The sequence below is a fragment of the Scyliorhinus torazame genome, chromosome 9 (genome assembly GCF_047496885.1).
Source record: "Scyliorhinus torazame isolate Kashiwa2021f chromosome 9, sScyTor2.1, whole genome shotgun sequence".
Lineage (NCBI taxonomy): Eukaryota > Metazoa > Chordata > Chondrichthyes > Carcharhiniformes > Scyliorhinidae > Scyliorhinus > Scyliorhinus torazame.
In genome coordinates, this window is record NC_092715.1 from 12,879,265 (window position 1) to 12,897,367 (window position 18,103).

Sequence of the window (18,103 nt, forward strand, 5' to 3'; positions counted from 1 at the left end):
ATAAAATTCCTCCCAGTCGTGAGGCTGCAGAATTCAGTTTGCGAGTCAGTGATTGAAGCAGAAAGTGATAATGTTCCAGATGAGAGTGAAGAAGCAAGGGACTATTGGAACAGGGTGGGAAATGTGATTAGAAGCATTCGCTGTATGGAGAGTGGAAACTAACTCAGACGAGTGAGATTGACTGGCCTGTTCCAATGCTGTTGCAAATCTAATTAGGAAGAGTTTGACAAAGGGATGGAGACCAGGATGGATTAATGTGGTGAGAGCTATCTGCTCACATGAATCTAGATGAACTGGTGCGGCTTATTGGCCAGTCGCCGTATTGTAACCTCGATATCCTCGTGAATCCTTACAAGCTTTGCCATTAATGAATCCTCTTCAGCGTCTGGAAATTTGTCAGGTGACTTTTGAAAGTTTAGGCACCATATCGTAGGGGTATCTCCCCACCCCACTGCACTGCCCTCTCTCCCTCCCCCTGCTCCTCCCTCCTGCACTCCCCCAGTCAGAGGTCGGTCAGGTTCTGCTGCTCCTGAATCTAGGTTGTGCCATTGTAAACAATTCCAATGGCAGCAGTCAGCTGACGGAGATGGCTTGGCGCAGGCAGGGTGTTTCCGTGCCTCTTGGACTGCACCTTTATAAAACTAATCACAAGTGTGTGACACCATTTTAAAAAAAACACAGTAGCAGATTCCAGACAGAATGATCCTGCGGAGTGTGAGCAGGGGCATGGAATTTGGAATTTGCACTGACATGATGGATTCACACAGAGCTGGACTTTAATGAGCTGCCCTCATTCCATGACGTAAAGCAGTTGAGGTATGGCCAGCGATTGATAATATCGAGGCTATTCCTGTCCCGAAATTGTTTTTTAACATCTCACTGTGATTAGTTTTAAACGAGAAAGCAGATGGCAGCAGAAATTAAGGAAATGGAATTAGTTTCCTTTGCTGCCAGCGGTGCTGTGATTGATTGTTTTCTGCCCGCTTGTCGTCTCCTGCCTTCCTCGACACACTGTTCCTGAGGGGGTAGCATAAACTGGTCAAACTGTTTGGGGGGGTCAATGAGGAGAGAGCTGGGCTGGGTACTGTGACAATCTTCATCATTGCCAGGGGTGTGCACAATGTGCATTGTGGCAGATCAGTGGTTAGGGAAAACTCCGGCAGCCTTGGTCATGACGATAACCCATCATTATCGGGAACGCCAGTGTTTTAACCCAGGCACCATGAAGGAATGACAATATCAATTAGCAGCCAAGATAAAAATCAGGGAACCTTTTCAACCTAAAAGATTGATGGATTTGTGGGATCTTGTCACTTAAGGATACGACAGCGGAGAGGATAAATGAAAGCTAATCGATGGGTTGGGGGAGATTATGGGGTGCGGCAGTGAGGGACTGAGGGGGTGTGGGAGGAGGGACGGAGGGGGTGTGGGGAGGAGGGACGGAGGGGGTGTGGGGAGGAGGGACGGAGGGGGTGTGGGGAGGAGGGACAGAGGGGGTGTGAGGAGGAGGGATGGAGGGTGTGGGGGGGAGGGACTGAGGGGCTGTGGGGAGGACGAGCTGAGGGCGTGGGGAGGAGGGGAGGAGGGACGGAGGGGGTGTGGGGGGGAGGGGGGTGTGGGGGGGGAGGGGGTGTGCAGAGGAGGAGCTGAGGGCGTGGGGAGGAGGGACGGAGGGGGTGTGGGGGGAGGGGGTGTGCGGAGGAGGAGCTGAGGGCGTGGGGAGGAGGGACGGAGGGGGTGTGGGGGGGGGGAGGGGGGTGTGGGGGGGGCGAGGGGGTGTGCGGAGGAGGAGCTGAGGGTGTGGGGAGGAGGGACGGGGTGTGGGGAGGCGGGACGGAGGGGGCGTGGGGAGGAGGGACGGAGAGGGTGTGAGGAGGAGGAACGGAGGGGGTGTGGGAGGAGGAACGGAGGGGGTGTGGGGAAGAGGGAAGGAGGGGTTGTGGGGGGGAGGGATGGAGGAGATGTGGGGAGGAGGAGCTGAGGGGGTGGGGAGGAGAGACGGAGGGGATGTGGGGAGGAGGAGCTGAGGGGGTGGGGAGGAGAGACGGAGGGGATGTGGGGGGGAGTGTGTGGGGAGGAGGGGGTGTGTGGGGAGGGACTGAGGGTGTGGGGAGGAGGGACGGAGGGGGTGTGGGGGGAGGGGTGGAGGGGGTGTGGAGGGGAGGGACTGAGGGGCAGGGTTGCAGATGTGAAGGGTGTTTCTTTATCTAAAAGTGATTGGGAAGCGACGGTGGGCGTTCATATATCCTGACCCAAAACAGTCAGGAGGGAGAACGGGTAAACCCCCCCCCCCCCCCATCACAATCCCGGCCCTGGGATGCTGAGGCCAACGTAGCAGCCCTGCCTCCCCAGCCCTGCCTCCCCAGCCCTCTCCTCCCCAGCCCGGTCCTCCCCAGCCCGGTCCTCCCCAGCCCGGTCCTCCCCAGCCCGGCCCTCCCCAGCCCTGTCTCCTCCCCAGCCCTCTCCTCCCCAGCCCGGTCCTCCCCAGCCCTGTCTCCCCCCCAGCCCTCTCCTCCCCAGCCCTGTCTCCTCCCCAGCCCGGCCCTCCCCAGCCCAGTCCTCCCCAGCCCTGTCTCCCCCAAGCCCTCTCCTCCCCAGCCCTCTCCTCCCCAGCCCGGTCCTCCCCAACCCGGTCCTCCCCAACCCGGTCCTCCCCAGCCCGGTCCTCCCCAGCCCGGCCCTCCCCAGCCCTGTCTCCCCCCAGCCCTGTCTCCCCCCCAGCCCTCTCCTCCCCAGCCCGGTCCTCCCCAGCCCTGTCTCCCCCCCAGCCCTGTCTCCCCCCCAGCCCTGTCTCCCCCCCAGCCCTGTCTCCCCCCCAGCCCTGTCTCCCCCCCAGCCCTGTCTCCCCCCCAGCCCTCTCCCCCCCAGCCCTCTCCTCCCCAGCCCGGTCCTCCCCAGCCCTGTCTCCCCCCCCAGCCCTCTCCTCCCCAGCCCTGTCTCCCCCCCAGCCCTCTCCTCCCCCCCAGCCCTCTCCTCCCCAGCCCTGTCTCCTCCCCAGCCCTCTCCTCCCCAGCCCTGTCTCCTCCCCAGCCCGGCCCTCCCCAGCCCTGTCTCCCCCAAGCCCTCTCCTCCCCAGCCCTCTCCTTCCCAGCCCTCTCCTCCCCAGCCCGGTCCTCCCCAGCCCGGTCCTCCCCAGCCCGGTCCTCCCCAGCCCTGTCTCCCCCCAGCCCTGTCTCCCCCCCAGCCCTCTCCCCCCCAGCCCTCTCCTCCCCAGCCCGGTCCTGCCCAGCCCGGTCCTCCCCAGCCCGGTCCTCCCCAGCCCGGTCCTCCCCAGCCCGGTCCTCCCCAGCCCGGTCCTCCCCAGCCCGGTCCTCCCCAGCCCTGTCTCCTCCCCAGCCCGGTCCTCCCCAGCCCTGTCTCCCCCCCAGCCCTCTCCTCCCCAGCCCTGTCTCCCCCCCAGCCCTCTCCTCCCCAGCCCTGTCTCCTCCCCAGCCCTCTCCTCCCCAGCCCTGTCTCCTCCCCAGCCCTCTCCTCCCCAGCCCGGTCCTCCCCAGCCCTGTCTCCCCCAAGCCCTCTCCTCCCCAGCCCTCTCCTCCCCAGCCCGGTCCTCCCCAGCCCGGTCCTCCCCAGCCCGGTCCTCCCCAGCCCGGTCCTCCCCAGCCCGGTCCTCCCCAGCCCGGTCCTCCCCAGCCCTGTCTCCCCCCAGCCCTGTCTCCCCCCCAGCCCTCTACTCCCCAGCCCGGTCCTCCCCAGCCCTGTCTCCCCCCCAGCCCTGTCAGCCCACAATGATAACATCACGGCGGAAGATTGGGAGTCAGTCTGGGATATTCTGGTAGGTAGGGCTGGTGCTGATGGTGGGAGTTCATCCGATGCTATGAACGCACCGCAGTGACTCACCAAGATTCCTTCAGCAGCACCTTCCAAACCCACGACCACTCCCATCTAGAAGGACAAGAGCAGCAGATACCTGGGAACCCCACCCACCTGGAGGTTCCCCTCCAAGTGACTCACCACCCGGACTGGGAAATATATCACCGTTCCTTCACTGTCGCCGGGGCAACACCCTGGAACTCCCTCCCTGACAGCACAGTGGGTGTACCTACAGCTCAGGGACTGTAGTGGGTCAAGAAGGCAGCTCACCCCCACCTTCTGAAGGGCAACATTGGGATGGGCAATAAATGCTGGGCTAGCCGGCGACACCCACATCCCGTAAATTAATTTTAAAAAAGGACAATGGATGCCTGCTGAATTACACAAGGCGATGGCAGTTTTGCCAGTGATTGCTAATGTCTGCTGCTCCTGTGATTTTTTTTCTATCTAACTAATTAGTTACAAATAGAAAGTAGAGGGGGGCGATCACTGCTGTGCCCAAGGTGGTGTGTTTGTCTCTGTTCAGCTGCTTTTCATATTCATACTGCACCTTTCTAACTTTGCACTGTCTCAAAACCTTAAAGTCAGTGAAGTTTTTATATGAAGTATAGTTGTAATGCCATTAATTTGTGCAAAGCAAGATCCCACAGCTGCAGTGTGATAATGAGCTAAAAATCTGTTTGAATGGTCTTGTTCTTTGGGCAGTGCTGTGGGATGCTTACACTCAACTCCAGATAAGAGAGGCTCTAAACATCTCACCTTGACACTCAATGGCATTACCGTCACAAATCCCCCACTTTCAACACGATGCTGGGAGTTACCATTGACCAGAAGCAGTTGTTGGGATTTCTGAGTGCCTTGAAATCATTGGAAATCTGTGCTGCGCACATCTCGCATAAGCCGGGGGCGGGGTGGGGAATCAGAGGCTGGCTGCTTCCTCGTCCTCAACCTGGCATCTTGGTATGCTGAATGGATAATAATAATCTTTATTAGTGTCACAAGTAGGCTTACATTAACACTGCAATGAAGTTACTGTGAGAATCCCCTAGTCGCCACACTCCGGCGCATGTTCCGGTAACACAGAGGGAGAATTCAGAATATCCAATTGAAATTAAATGAAAATCGCTTATTGTCACAAGTAGGCTTCAAATGACATTTGAAAAGCTCCTAGTCGCCACATTCCGGCACCTGTTCGGGGAGGCTGGTACGGGAATTGAACCGTGCTGCTGGCCTGCCTTGGTCTGCTTTCAAAGCCAGCGATTTAGCCCAGTGTGCTAAACAGCCCCTAAACAATTCACCCAACCGTACTTTTGTAAGGGCCCCGAAGAATCCAGCACGAGTTTTAAGGATACAAAATAATAAAGTTTATTTACTATAACAATATATACATAACAGTAGCAGTAACTTCCCTTGCTACCTTCTCCTTCCTCCTGGTTCCTGGACTGGCCAGCTTATTTATAGTAGGAGTTTCTCTGCCCCCTCATTGGGGAAGTTCATACTCCCATAGGATTGAGGGATAATCATTAGTCCCCAGCCAATCGTCAGTAGGCCGGTTATAACACGTACGTCTTTCGGGACTTGTGGGAGGAAACCGGAGCACCCGGAGGAAACCCACGCAGACACGGGGAGAACGTGCAGACTCTGCACAGACAGTGACCCAAGCCGGGAATCGAACCCGGGACCCTGGCGCTGTGAAGCAACAGTGCTAGCCACTGTGCTACAGTGCCGCTTAGTCGTAATGTTCTTGTGACTTACTCCTGGAATAACCCTCCTGTTTCCTCTGCCCACAGGTACTGATGCAGATTGGGTGACTGATGCCAAGGTCCTGGATTAACCCTCCTGTTGTCCTCTCCCAGGTTCTCATGATGCTGAATGAGGTTTTCCAGGCAGTCCAGGCAGCAGAGATGGCCGTTCGTCTGAATCCCCAGTGGTGGGAAGCACTGCAAACCTTGGGCCGTGCTCAGCTCAGCTTGGGAGAGATAAGCATGGTAGGTTCTGTGCTTGATGTGGCCGGGGGGCATGTTTGGGGGGGGGGAATCTGCTTTCTCCATTCTGTGCAAGAGTCTATTTCCTGAGAGTCCAGGCGAAGGGGCAGTGGGAAGGTATAGGTTACCAGAAAGGGGACAATAAGCTGTAAAGAGTAGGTGATGTTCGGTTGAGTTTTAAAATCTGTCCAACTCCAAATATTTTCAAACTTGCTTTTTTCACCAGGGATCCCAACAAAACCAAAAGATCCAAACATGATTGGAAATGTAGCCCCCCCCCCCTCACTGGGGCAATAGACAGACCCGAGCTCACCCCTCACTGGAGCAATAGACAGACCCGAGCTCACCCCTCACTGGAGCAATAGACAGACCCGAGTTCCCCCGTCACTGAGGCAATAGACAGACCCGAGTTCCCCCCTCACTGGGGCAATAGACAGACCTGAGCTCACCCCCTCACTGAAGCAATAGGCAGACCTGAGCTCACCCCTCACTGAAGCAGTAGGCAGACCTGAGCTCACCCCTCACTGAGGCAATAGACAGACCCACGCTCCCCCCCTCACTGAGGCAATAGACAGACCTGAGCTCCCCCCCTCACTGGGGCAATAGACAGACCTGAGCTCCCCCCCTCACTGGGGCAGTAGGCAGACCAGAGCTCACCCCTCACTGGGGCAGTAGGCAGACCAGAGCTCACCCCTCACTGGGGCAATAGACTGACCCGCGCGCGCCCCCCTCACTGGGGCAATAGGCAGACCCGAGCTCACCCCCTCACTGAGGCATTGGGCAGACCCTAGCTCCCCTCCTCACTGAGGCAATAGGCAGACCCGAGTTCCCCACCTCATTGGGGCAGTAGACAGACCCGAGTTCCCCCCTCACTGGGGCAATAGACAGACCCGAGCTCCCCCCCCCCCTCACTGGGGCAATAGGCTGACCCGCGCTCCCTCCCCCCCCCTCACTGGGGCAATAGGCTGACCCGAGCTCCCTCCATCACTGGGGCAATAGACAGACCCGAGTTCCCCCCTCACTGGGGCAATAGACAGACCCGAGCTCCCCCCCCTCACTGAGGCAATTGACAGACCCGAGCTCCCCCCCCTCACTGGGGCAATAGGCTGACCCGCGCTCCCCCCATCACTGGGGCAATAGGCAGACCCGAGCTCCCCCCCCCCCCCTCATTGAGGCAATAGACAGACCCGAGCTCCCCCCCCTCATTGAGGCAATAGACAGACCCGAGCTCACCCCTCACTGAGGTAATAGACAGACCCGAGCTCACCCCTCACTGGGGCAATAGACAGACCCGAGCTCACCCCCTCACTGAGGCAATTGACAGACCCGAGCTCACCCCTCACTGGGGCAATTGACAGACCCGAGCTCACCCCTCACTGGGGCAATAGACAGACCCGAGCTCCCCCCCTCACTGAGGTAATAGACAGACCCAAGCTCCCCCCCTCACTGAGGCAATAGACAGACCCGAGCTCCCCCCCCCCTCACTGAGGCAATTGGCAGACCCGAGCTCCCCCCCCCTCACTGAGGCAATAGACAGACCCGAGCTCCCCCCCCCTCACTGAGGCAATTGGCAGACCCGAGCTCCCCCCTCACTGAGGCAATTGGCAGACCCAAGCTCCCCCCCTCACTGGGGCAATAGACAGACCCGAGCTTCCCCCCTCACTGGGGCAATAGGCTGACCCGAGTTCCCCCCTCAATGGGGCAATAGACAGACCCGAGCTCCACCCCTCACTGAGGCAATAGACAGACCCAAGCTCCCCCCCCTCACTGAGGCAATTGACAGACCCGAGCTCCCCCCTCACTGAAGCAATAGACAGACCCGAGCTCCCCCCTCATTGAGGCAATTGACAGACCCGAGCTCACCCCTCACTGAGGTAATAGACAGACCCAAGCTCCCCCCCTCACTGAGGCAATAGACAGACCCGAGCTCCCCCCCCTCACTGAGGCAATTGGCAGACCCGAGCTCCCCCCCTCACTGAGGCAATTGGCAGACCCAAGCTCCCCCCCCTCACTGGGGCAATAGACAGACCCGAGCACCCCCCTCAATGGGGCAATGGACAGACCCGAGCTCCCCCCCTCATTGAGGCAATAGGCAGACCCGAGTTCCCCCCTCACTGAGGCAATAGACAGACTCGAGCTCCCCCCCACCTCACTGAGGCAATAGGCAGACCCGAGCTCCCTCCTCACTGAGGCAATCGGCAGCCCCGCGCTCACCCCTCACTGGGGCAATAGACAGACCCGAGTTCACCCCCTCACTGAGGCAATAGACAGACCCGAGCTCACCCCCTCACTGGGGCAGTAGACAGACCCGAGCTCCCCCCCCCCTCACTGAGGCAATAGGCAGACCCGAGCTCCCTCCTCACTGAGGCTATCGGCAGCCCTGCGCTCACCCCTCACTGGGGCAATAGACAGACCCGAGTTCACCCCCTCACTGAGGCAGTTGACAGACCCGAGCTCACCCCTCACTGAGGTAATAGACAGACCCAAGCTCCCCCCCTCACTGAGGCAATAGACAGACCCGAGCTTCCCCCCCCCCTCACTGAGGCAATTGGCAGACCCGAGCTCCCCCCCCCCTCACTGAGGCAATTGGCAGACCCGAGCTCCCCCCCCCCCCCCTCACTGAGGCAATCGGCAGACCCGAGCTCCCCCCCCTCACTGGGGCAATAGACAGACCCGAGCTCCCCCCCCCCTCACTGAGGCAATCGGCAGCCCCGCGCTCACCCCTCACTGGGGCAATATTCAGACCCGAGTTCACCCCTCACTGAGGCAATAGACAGACCCGAGCTCCCCCCCTCACTGGGGCAATAGGCAGACCCGAGCTCCCCCCTCAATGGGGCAATGGACAGACCCGAGCTCCCCCCCTCATTGAGGCAATAGGCAGACCCGAGTCCCCCACTCACTGAGGCAATAGACAGAACCAAGCTCCCCCCCCCCCTCACTGAGGCAATAGGCAGCCCCAAGCTCCCTCCTCACTGAGGCAATCGGCAGCCCCGCGCTCACCCCTCACTGGGGCAATATTCAGACCCGAGTTCACCCCTCACTGAGGCAATAGACAGACCCGAGCTCCCCCCCCTCATTGAGGGAATAGGCAGACCCGAGTTCCCCCCCTCACTGGGGCAGTAGGCAGACCCGAGCTCCCCCCCTCACTGAAGACGGGAAGACAGGCTTTCCTGGCAGGGAAGTAGGTTTGAAGTGCATTCACTCTTGTGTAGGAATCGCCAAGGCACTTGGTGCACAGTAAGATATCGCAGGCAGAATGAGGACCCATAGGTTTAAAGTGAGAGGGGAGAGATACAGAAGGGTCCAGAGGGGCAAACTTATTCACACACAGGGTGGTGAGTGTCTGGGACGAGCTGCCAGAGGCAGTAGTAGAGCCAGCTACAATTTTGTCTTTTAAAAAGCATTTAGACAGTTATATGGGTAAGATGGGTATAGAGGGATATGGGCTAAATGTGGGCAAGTGGGACTGGCTTAGTGATAGGACTGGGCAGCATGGACAAGCTGGGCCGAATGGCATGTTTCCATGCTGTAAACCTCTCTGACTCTGTGACCACTGAGGTAATGAGAAAACAGCATCACCTAGAGGTTCCCCTCCAAGTCACTCACTATCCTGACTTGGAAATATATCGGCCGTTCCTTCACTGTCGCTGGGGAAAAGTCCAGGAACCCCCACTCCCTAACAGCACAGTGGCTGTACCTACATGGACTGCAGCGGTTCAAGAAGGCGGCTCACCCACCACCTTCTGAAGGGCAATTAGGGATGGGCAATGAATGCTGTTCTAGCCACATCCCATAAATGAATAGAAGTAGTTGGCTGGATAAATGTGTTTTGGTGATTGAGTTTGGGTTAAAGATAGCAGGGAGAACTCTGCTGCCGTGGAATCTGTGAAACCCGCCTGTGAAGGAGGCAGGAACTCCGGGATGTGGTGTTTGGTAAGGAAACCAAGAGCAATTCAGAAACTGAATCGGAATTTCATCCTCAACATGTTTAAACTAAAGCATTTGTGTTGTTCCCAATTTGTTTCTCCGCCCATTTTGTACACAGCTTCCAACCTGAACCAAGACATATCAGAGAGATGGAGACTGGATATAAATACAGCTTTTCAATTCCACTACCCTGCACAAAATAATGGGAACCGCAGTTAGATAGATCATTGCTGAAAAACAGATTGGTGCAAATGTGACGCTCGGTCTCCAGTACGTGGTGGGGGGTGGGTGGTAATGACGCTCGGTCTCCAGTACATGGGGGTGGGGAGGGTGGGGGGGTTGCGGTGATGACCTGGGGTCATCAGTACATGGGGAGGGGGTGGTGGGGACAGTGATGAGCTGGGGTCTCCAGTACGCGGGACAGTAATAAGCTGGGATGAAGAGGTGCAAGTGTCTGCAGGATAGGGTCATGTTCCGGATTTAGTAACATGGATGAAAATAGTTCAGTCAGTGACATTGCAAACAATACTGTCTGTTAAATGTGCACATCAGATTCAGCAAGTCTGAACAATACATCCTGGGCGGGATTCTCCACTCCCGCGCCGAAGTGCCCACTCCGTCGAGAACGCCGTCGAGGTTCACGACGGCACGAAACGGCCCCTATCCCGACCGATTCAGGCCCCGACAATGGTCTAGGATCGGGGCCGCGTCATCTACACGCGCCAGGCCTTGTCGCCGCATAAAGGCGGCGCCGCATAGATGACGTGGCCGGCGCCGCATAACTGGCGTCACCCCGCGCATGCACGGGTTGGCCGGCGCCAACCCGCGCATGCGTGGTTTCCGTACTCTCTGAGTCCGCCCCGCAAGAAGATGGCGGACGGATCTTGCGGGGCCGCGGAAGGAAGGAGGTCCTCCTTCAGAGAGGACGGCCCGACGATCGGTGGGCACTGATCGCGGGCCATGCCACATTTGAGGTACCCCCGGTGGAGGATCCCCCCCCCCCCGGGGCCGTCCCCCCAGCATTCCCGCGCTGTTCCCGACGGCAGCGACCAGGTGTGGACGACGCTGGGGGGAACCCGCCATTTTGGCCTGGCCGCTCGGCCCATCCGGGCCTGAGAATAGCGGGGGTGCCAGAGAATCGCCATTTTGGGTGTCTCCGGCGATTCTCCGGCCTGCGGCCCGCGGAACTCGACGGGGCCGTTCCCGCCGCTTGGGAGGGCGTCGGACCGGCGTCCCGGGAAATTTTGGCGGCCCAGGCGATTCTCCCAACTGGCGCGGGAGTGGAGAATCGCGCCCCCTCTATTTGATGGAACAGTGCAGTACAGAGAGCTCTATCAGACGTATGCATTTTAAAACTAGCCCGGGATAGAATAACAGAGGCACTTTTACCTGTATATAAAAAATAATTGGAAAATAAATAATGTCAGTGAAGGGGTCGACAGGTAATGTGTTCCATAATTTCAAAAGGGAGCGAGAACATGTCCAGGGAATTATATCCCAATTATCATAACGCCAGTGTTAGGAACGGCGAGAGAATCTTTACTCAAAAACCTGTCAGAAAACATCGAGCAACTGGAATTATACTAAAGGGCAGTCAGTATGGATTTCAGAAGTTAAGACCATCCTTCACCATTGTTATTAGCAACAGAATATAGAAAACAGAGAGTGGGCTGAAAGGCAGATTGCAGAAAGATCCACAAGCAGCTTGCTGAGACCCACTGCTGTCCTCCACTCACACACACAACATGGACTCAGCAATCAAAAACAGAGTAACAAATCTGGACAACATAAAAATGTGGAGTTTATCACAGAGAGAACTGTGACAGGCATTAATACACTTGCAGAATGGGGGTGTACTTAGCAAATGAACTTCAATACAAATAAGTTCAAAGCGCTACATTTTTATAAAGAGGAGAAAAATCACAAACCCCTTGGAAATTAAGCGTCCATCGTGTTGTGTGGCAATATCACGGTGTTCAATGGGATAGCCTTAGAACAAATCTAGTAACTAAAGACTGGGCGTCCATGAGGCGCTGTGGGCCATCAGCAGCTGCAGAATTGTACTCAGCCACAACCTGTAACGTCACAACCCGGCATATCCCCCACCGTACCATCACTGCCAGGCGAGGGGATCAACCCTGGTTCAATGAAGAGTGAAGGAGGACATGCCACGAATAACATCAGGCAGACCGAAAAATGAGGTGCCGACCGCGGTGGAGTTGCACTTTCACCCCGCATCTGCGTGGGTTTCCTCCGGGTGCTCCGGTTTCCTCCCACAGTCCAAAGATGTGCAGGTTGGGTGGATTGCTCTTGACCAACGCACGGGGTTATGGGGATAGGGCAAGGGAGTGGGTCTAGGTGGGGTGGTCTTTCAGAGGCTCGGTGCAGACTCGATGGGCCTCCTTCTGCACTGTATGAAAATGAAAATCGCTTATTGTCACGAGTAGGCTTCAAATGAAGTTACTGTGAAAAGCCCCTAGTCGCCACATTCCGGCGCCTGTTCGGGGAGGCTGGTACGGGAATCGAACCGTGCTGCTGGCCTGCCTTGGTCTGCTTTAAAAGCCAGCTATTTAGCCCAGTGTGCTAAACCAGCCCCTGTAGGCATTCTATATGACCTATGAACCTGGTGAAGCTACAACACAGGACTACTTGTGTGTCACACAGCATAAGCAGCAAGTGATAGACAGAGCTGAGCGATCCCACAATGAATGCAGCAGATCTAAGTTCTGCAGTCCTGCCACATCCAGCCGTGAATGGTGGTGGACAATTAAACAACTCACTGGAGGAGGCGGCTCCACAAATATCCCCATCCTCAATGATGGAGGAGCCCAGCACATCTGTGTAAAAGACAAGGCTGAGGCATTCGCAACAATCTTCAGCCAGAAGTGCCGAGTGGATGATCCATCTCGGTCTCCTCCAGAGGTCCCCAGCATCACGGATGTCGGTCTTCATACACTTTACTCCACGTGATATCCAGACTTGTGCTCCAGAACTTGCCGCATCCCTAGCCGAGCTGTTCCATTGTAGTTATAACACTGGCATCTACCCGGCAATGTGGAAAATCGCCCAGGTGTGTCCTATACACAAGAAACAGGACAACTCCAACCCAGCCAATTACCCCCCTATCAGTCTACTCTCCATCATCAGTAAAATGATGGAAAAGGACACTGACAGTGCTAGTAAGTAGCATTTAACCAGCAATAACCTGCTCACGGAAGCTCAGTTTGGGTTCTGCCAGGTTCACTCAGCTCCTGACCTCATTACAGCCTTGGTTCAAACATGGACTAAAGAGCTGAATGCCAGAGGTGAGGTGAGAGTGACTGCCCTCGACATCAAGGCAGCATTTGACCGAGTGTGGCATCAAGGAGCCCGAGCTAAACTGGAGTCAATGGGATTCAGGGGAAAACTCTCCGCTGGTTGGAGTCATACCTGACGCAAAGGTTGTGGTGGTTGGAGGTCAATCATCTCTGTCCCAGGCGAATGGTGCTGAACATTGTCCAGTCATCCACAAGCATCCCCACTTATGACCTTATAATGGAAGGCAGGTCATTGATGAAGCAGCTGAAGATGGTTGGGCCTAGTTATGCTGTGTGTTATTGGGTGTTCTACACTAATTGTGGATTGTACACGGTAGCACAGTGGTTAGCACGGTCGCTTCACAGCTCCAGGGTCCCAGGTTCGATTCCCCGCTGGGTCACTGTCTGTGCGGAGTCTGCATTTCTCCCCATGTCCGCGTGGGTTTCCTCCGGGTGCTCCGGTTTCCGCCCACAGTCCAAAGACGTGTAGGTTAGGTGGATTGGCCATGATAAATTGCCCTTAGTGTCCAAAAATGGTTCGGTGGGATTACTGGGTTAAGGGGACAGAGTGGAGGTGTGAGCTTAAGTAGGGTGCTCTTTCCAAGGGCCGGTGCAGACTCGATGGGCTGAATGACCTCCTTCTGCACTGTAAATTCTGTGTGGTTGTACAGTCATGCTGTGCATTGTTGGGTGTCGTACAGTGTTGTTTGGAGAGCCTCCTGGTGGTTGTTCTCACTATTCAGTCTCACTGTCTTTCTTCCCAGGCTTTGCGAAGTTTCCAGACAGCACTACACATGTGCCCAGGTGAGAGCTCGTTGTGGGAGGAGGACATGGCGTGGGCACTGGAGCTGCAGAGAAGACAGCGGCAGCTTGGCGAGGTGGTTCCTGCGGAGAGAGAAACCTGCAGACAGGAGCCCACCAGACAGCTGCCAGACTACGACTTTGAGAGCGACGAGCTGGTGGAGGCGTGTGCAGCTATTGCAGAGAACGACAGGCGTCCGGCAGTGACCCGGACCAGCATCTTCATCACAGCGTCGCAGGGGGCGGAGTGCGTGACTGAGACTGCTAGTCAACCCAGACAGGTGGATCAAAGCTTCATCCAGGCGCGATAACGTCAGCCTCTTGCTGCACTGCACGGTCCACGAGCCGGCGGGGTGTCCCATCCTCTTTCAGAGGGTCCATGAGTTTTCAGTGTTTGCTGCCACGCCCTGGTTGTTTGTAATGTCGTCTCACTGTGCACTGGAACAAGTGGCCTGGTTTCTGTGATACTCCCCATCCATACTGGCAGCTTATAATCATCTCACTCAGCTTAGTAACTGGTTCAACAAGGCTTCCTATTATCTATATCCAACAGGTACAGACAGTTTGGGATGGAGGACGTTCTCCATGAGGTGAATTTGTGGTTCCTCTGTGCCCTTTGTGCTGGTACAGTGGAGCCAAACCCTCAGTAACTGTCCCTCAAGATCACCTCTGGGGTACTGCCAGTACCTCATGGTGACGTGCCCAGGTACAGATAACCTCTCGTGGTGTTCCCCTGCAATTGCTGTCCCACACAGTGATATCCCAGTGGTCTGATGGTTCCTCCTGGTGATCTCTGGGTCAGACCAACTCTGATGATCTCCGGGTTCGGACAATCCGTCACGGTGATCTCCGGGCTCGGACAGTCCGTCACGGTGATCTCCGGGCTCGGACAGTCCGTCACGGTGATCTCCGGGCTCGGACAGTCCGTCACGGTGATCTCCGGGTTCGGACAGTCCGTCACGGTGATCTCCGGGCTCGGACAGTCCGTCACGGTGATCTCCGGGCTCGGACAGTCCGTCACGGTGATCTCCGGGCTCGGACAGTCCGTCACGGTGATCTCCGGGCTCGGACAGTCCGTCACGGTGATCTCCGTCTCGGACAGTCTGTCACGGTGATCTCCGGGCTCAGACAGTCTGTCACGGTGATCTCCGGGCTCGGACAGTCCGTCACGGTGATCTCCTGGCTCGGACAGTCCGTCACGGTGATCTCCGGGCTCGGGCAGTCCGTCACGGTGATCTCCGGGCTCGGACAGTCCGTCACGGTGATCTCCGGGCTCGGACAGTCCGTCACGGTGATCTCCGGGCTCGGACAGTCCGTCACGGTGATCTCCGGGCTCGGACAGTCCGTCACGGTGATCTCCGGGCTCGGACAGTCCGTCACGGTGATCTCCGGGCTCGGACAGCCCGTCACGGTGATCTCCGGGTTCGGACAGTCCGTCACGGTGATCTCCGGGCTCGGACAGTCCGTCACGGTGATCTCCGGGTTCGGACAGTCCGTCACGGTGATCTCCGGGCTCGGACAGTCCGTCACGGTGATCTCCGGGCTCGGACAGTCCGTCACGGTGATCTCCGGGCTCGGACAATCCGTCACGGTGATCTCCGGGCTCGGACAGTCCGTCACGGTGATCTCCGGGCTCGGACAGTCCGTCACGGTGATCTCCGGGCTCGGACAGTCCGTCACGGTGATCTCCGTCTCGGACAGTCTGTCACGGTGATCTCCGGGCTCAGACAGTCTGTCACGGTGATCTCCGGGCTCGGACAGTCCGTCACGGTGATCTCCTGGCTCGGACAGTCCGTCACGGTGATCTCCGGGCTCGGGCAGTCCGTCACGGTGATCTCAGGGCTCGGACCGTCCGTCACGGTGATCTCCGGACTCGGACAGTCCATCACGGTGATCTCCGGGCTCGGACAGTCCATCACTGTGATCTCCGGGTTCGGACAGTCCGTCACGGTGATCTCCGGGCTCGGACAGTCCTTCACGGTGATCTCCGGGCTCGGACAGTCCGTCACGGTGATCTCCGGGCTCGGACAGTCCATCACGGTGATCTCCGGGCTCGGACAGTCTGTCACGGTGATCTCCGGGCTCGGACAGTCCATCACGGTGATCTCCGGACTCGGACAGTCCGTCACGGTGATCTCCGGGCTCGGACAGTCCATCACGGTGATCTCCGGGCTCGGACAGTCCGTCACTGTGATCTCTGGGCTCGGACAGTCCGTCGCGGTGATCTCCGGGCTTGGAGAGTCCATCACAGTGATCTCCGGGCTCGGACAGTCCGTCACGGTGATCTCCTGGCTCGGACACTCCATCATGGAACTCTCCCAGGCCTGGCCAACCTCTCTGTCAGCTGACTGGTTTGGATTTTGTGCTGTCTGCTTTTGCCTTGCTTTATCTCTGCAGGTTAGCCAAACCCAGAATGACCAACTCTGATGATTCCTGAGATTGTGTCACATGACCACATCACCCCACCCCCGGAACCCTGTCATTGGTCAGCCAGTGCACCAATGCTGAGTCAAACCCCCTTTAACCCACTTCCAGTAGTTTCATCACTAATACAGAAGGTGTTGAACGAAAATATCCCAGATATTGTGTTAATCCATCTCTCCGATTTACACTCACTCTCAATGAGATTAAACCTAAATGATTGGATACTCCAGGATATGCTGAGAGTTGGTGGTGCTGGAGCTGCCTGCAGTATCTCCACAACCTGACTGATGCTGTACAGTACACTGAGAATAAAGCATTACATTATTAACACTTACACTGTTTGTCGACTGTACTTTTTATTCACGCCTTACACAGGAACAGGGCATTGAGCTATTCAAACCTGACACTCACACCCATTTAATCTCCTCCCACATCCCCATGTACACTCTCCCCTATCACTGACTCTACCCACCCATTTAATCCCCTCCCACATCCCCATGTACACTCTCCCCTATCACTGACTCTACCCACCCATTTACTCCCCTCCCACATCCCCGTGTACACTCTCCCCTATCACTGACTCTACCCACCCATTTAATCCCCTCCCACATCCCCATGTACACTCTCCCCCATCACTGACTCTACCCACCCATTCACTCCCCTCCCACATCCCCATGTACACTCTCCCCATGTACACTCTCCCCATGTACACTCTCCCCATGTACACTCTCCCCTATCACTGACTCTACCCACCCATTTAATCCCCTCCCACATCCCCATGTACACTCTCCCCTATCACTGGCTCTACCCACCCATTTACTCCCCTCCCACATCCCCATGTACACTCTCCCCATGTACACTCTCCCCATGTACACTCTCCCCTATCACTGACTCTACCCACCCATTTAATCCCCTCCCACGCCCCCATGTACACTCTCCCCATGTACACTCTCCCCTATCACTGACTCTACCCACCCATTTAATCCCCTCCCACACACCCATGTACACTCTCCCCATGTACACTCTCCCCTATCACTGACTCTACCCACCCATTTAATCCCCTCCCACATCCCCATGTACACTCTCCCCTATCACTGACTCTACCCACCCATTTAATCCCCTCCCACATCCCCATGTACACTCTCCCCATGTACACTCTCCCCTATCACTGACTCTACCCACCCATTTAATCCCCTCCCACATCCCCATGTACACTCTCCCCATGTACACTCTCCCCTATCACTGACTCTACCCACCCATTTAATCCCCTCCCACATCCCCATGTACACTCTCCCCATGTACACTCTCCCCTATCACTGACTCTCCCCACCCATTCACTCCCCTCCCACATCCCCATGTACACTCTCCCCTACCACTGACTCTACCCACCCATTTACTCCCCTCCCACACCCCCAGGTACACTCTCCCCTATCACTGACTCTACCCACCCATTTACTCCCCTCCCACACCCCCATGTACACTCTGCCCATGTACACTCTCCCCTATCACTGACTCTACCCACCCATTTAATCCCCTCCCACACCCCCATGTACACTCTCCCCATGTACCCTCTCCCCTATCATGACTCTACCCACCCATTTAATCCCCTCCCACATCCCCATGTACACTCTCCCCTATCACTGACTCTACCCACTCAATTAATCCCCTCCCACATCCCCATGTACACTCTCCCCATGTACACTCTCCCCATGTACACTCTCCCCTATCACTGACTCTCCCCACCCATTCACTCCCCTCCCACATCCCCATGTACACTCTCCCCATGTACACTCTCCCCTATCACTGACTCTACCCACCCATTTACTCCCCTCCCACACCCCCATGTGCACTCTCCCCATG

At 56.9% G+C, this 18,103-nt stretch overlaps 1 protein-coding gene across 2 annotated transcripts in view; it reads left to right on the top strand.

Annotated features, from left to right (window-relative positions):
- Positions 1–16,577, top strand: part of ttc33 (tetratricopeptide repeat domain 33) — a 139,326-nt gene extending 122,749 nt beyond the window's left edge. For both annotated transcript variants that reach the window (XM_072515607.1, XM_072515606.1), the window contains 2 exons: positions 5,667–5,798; positions 13,783–16,577. In XM_072515607.1, coding sequence (XP_072371708.1) covers positions 5,667–5,798; positions 13,783–14,130 — 480 coding nt within the window. In that variant the 3' untranslated portion in view covers positions 14,131–16,577. The remainder of the gene's footprint in view (positions 1–5,666; positions 5,799–13,782) is intronic.
- The last annotated feature ends 1,526 nt before the right edge of the window (positions 16,578–18,103 follow it).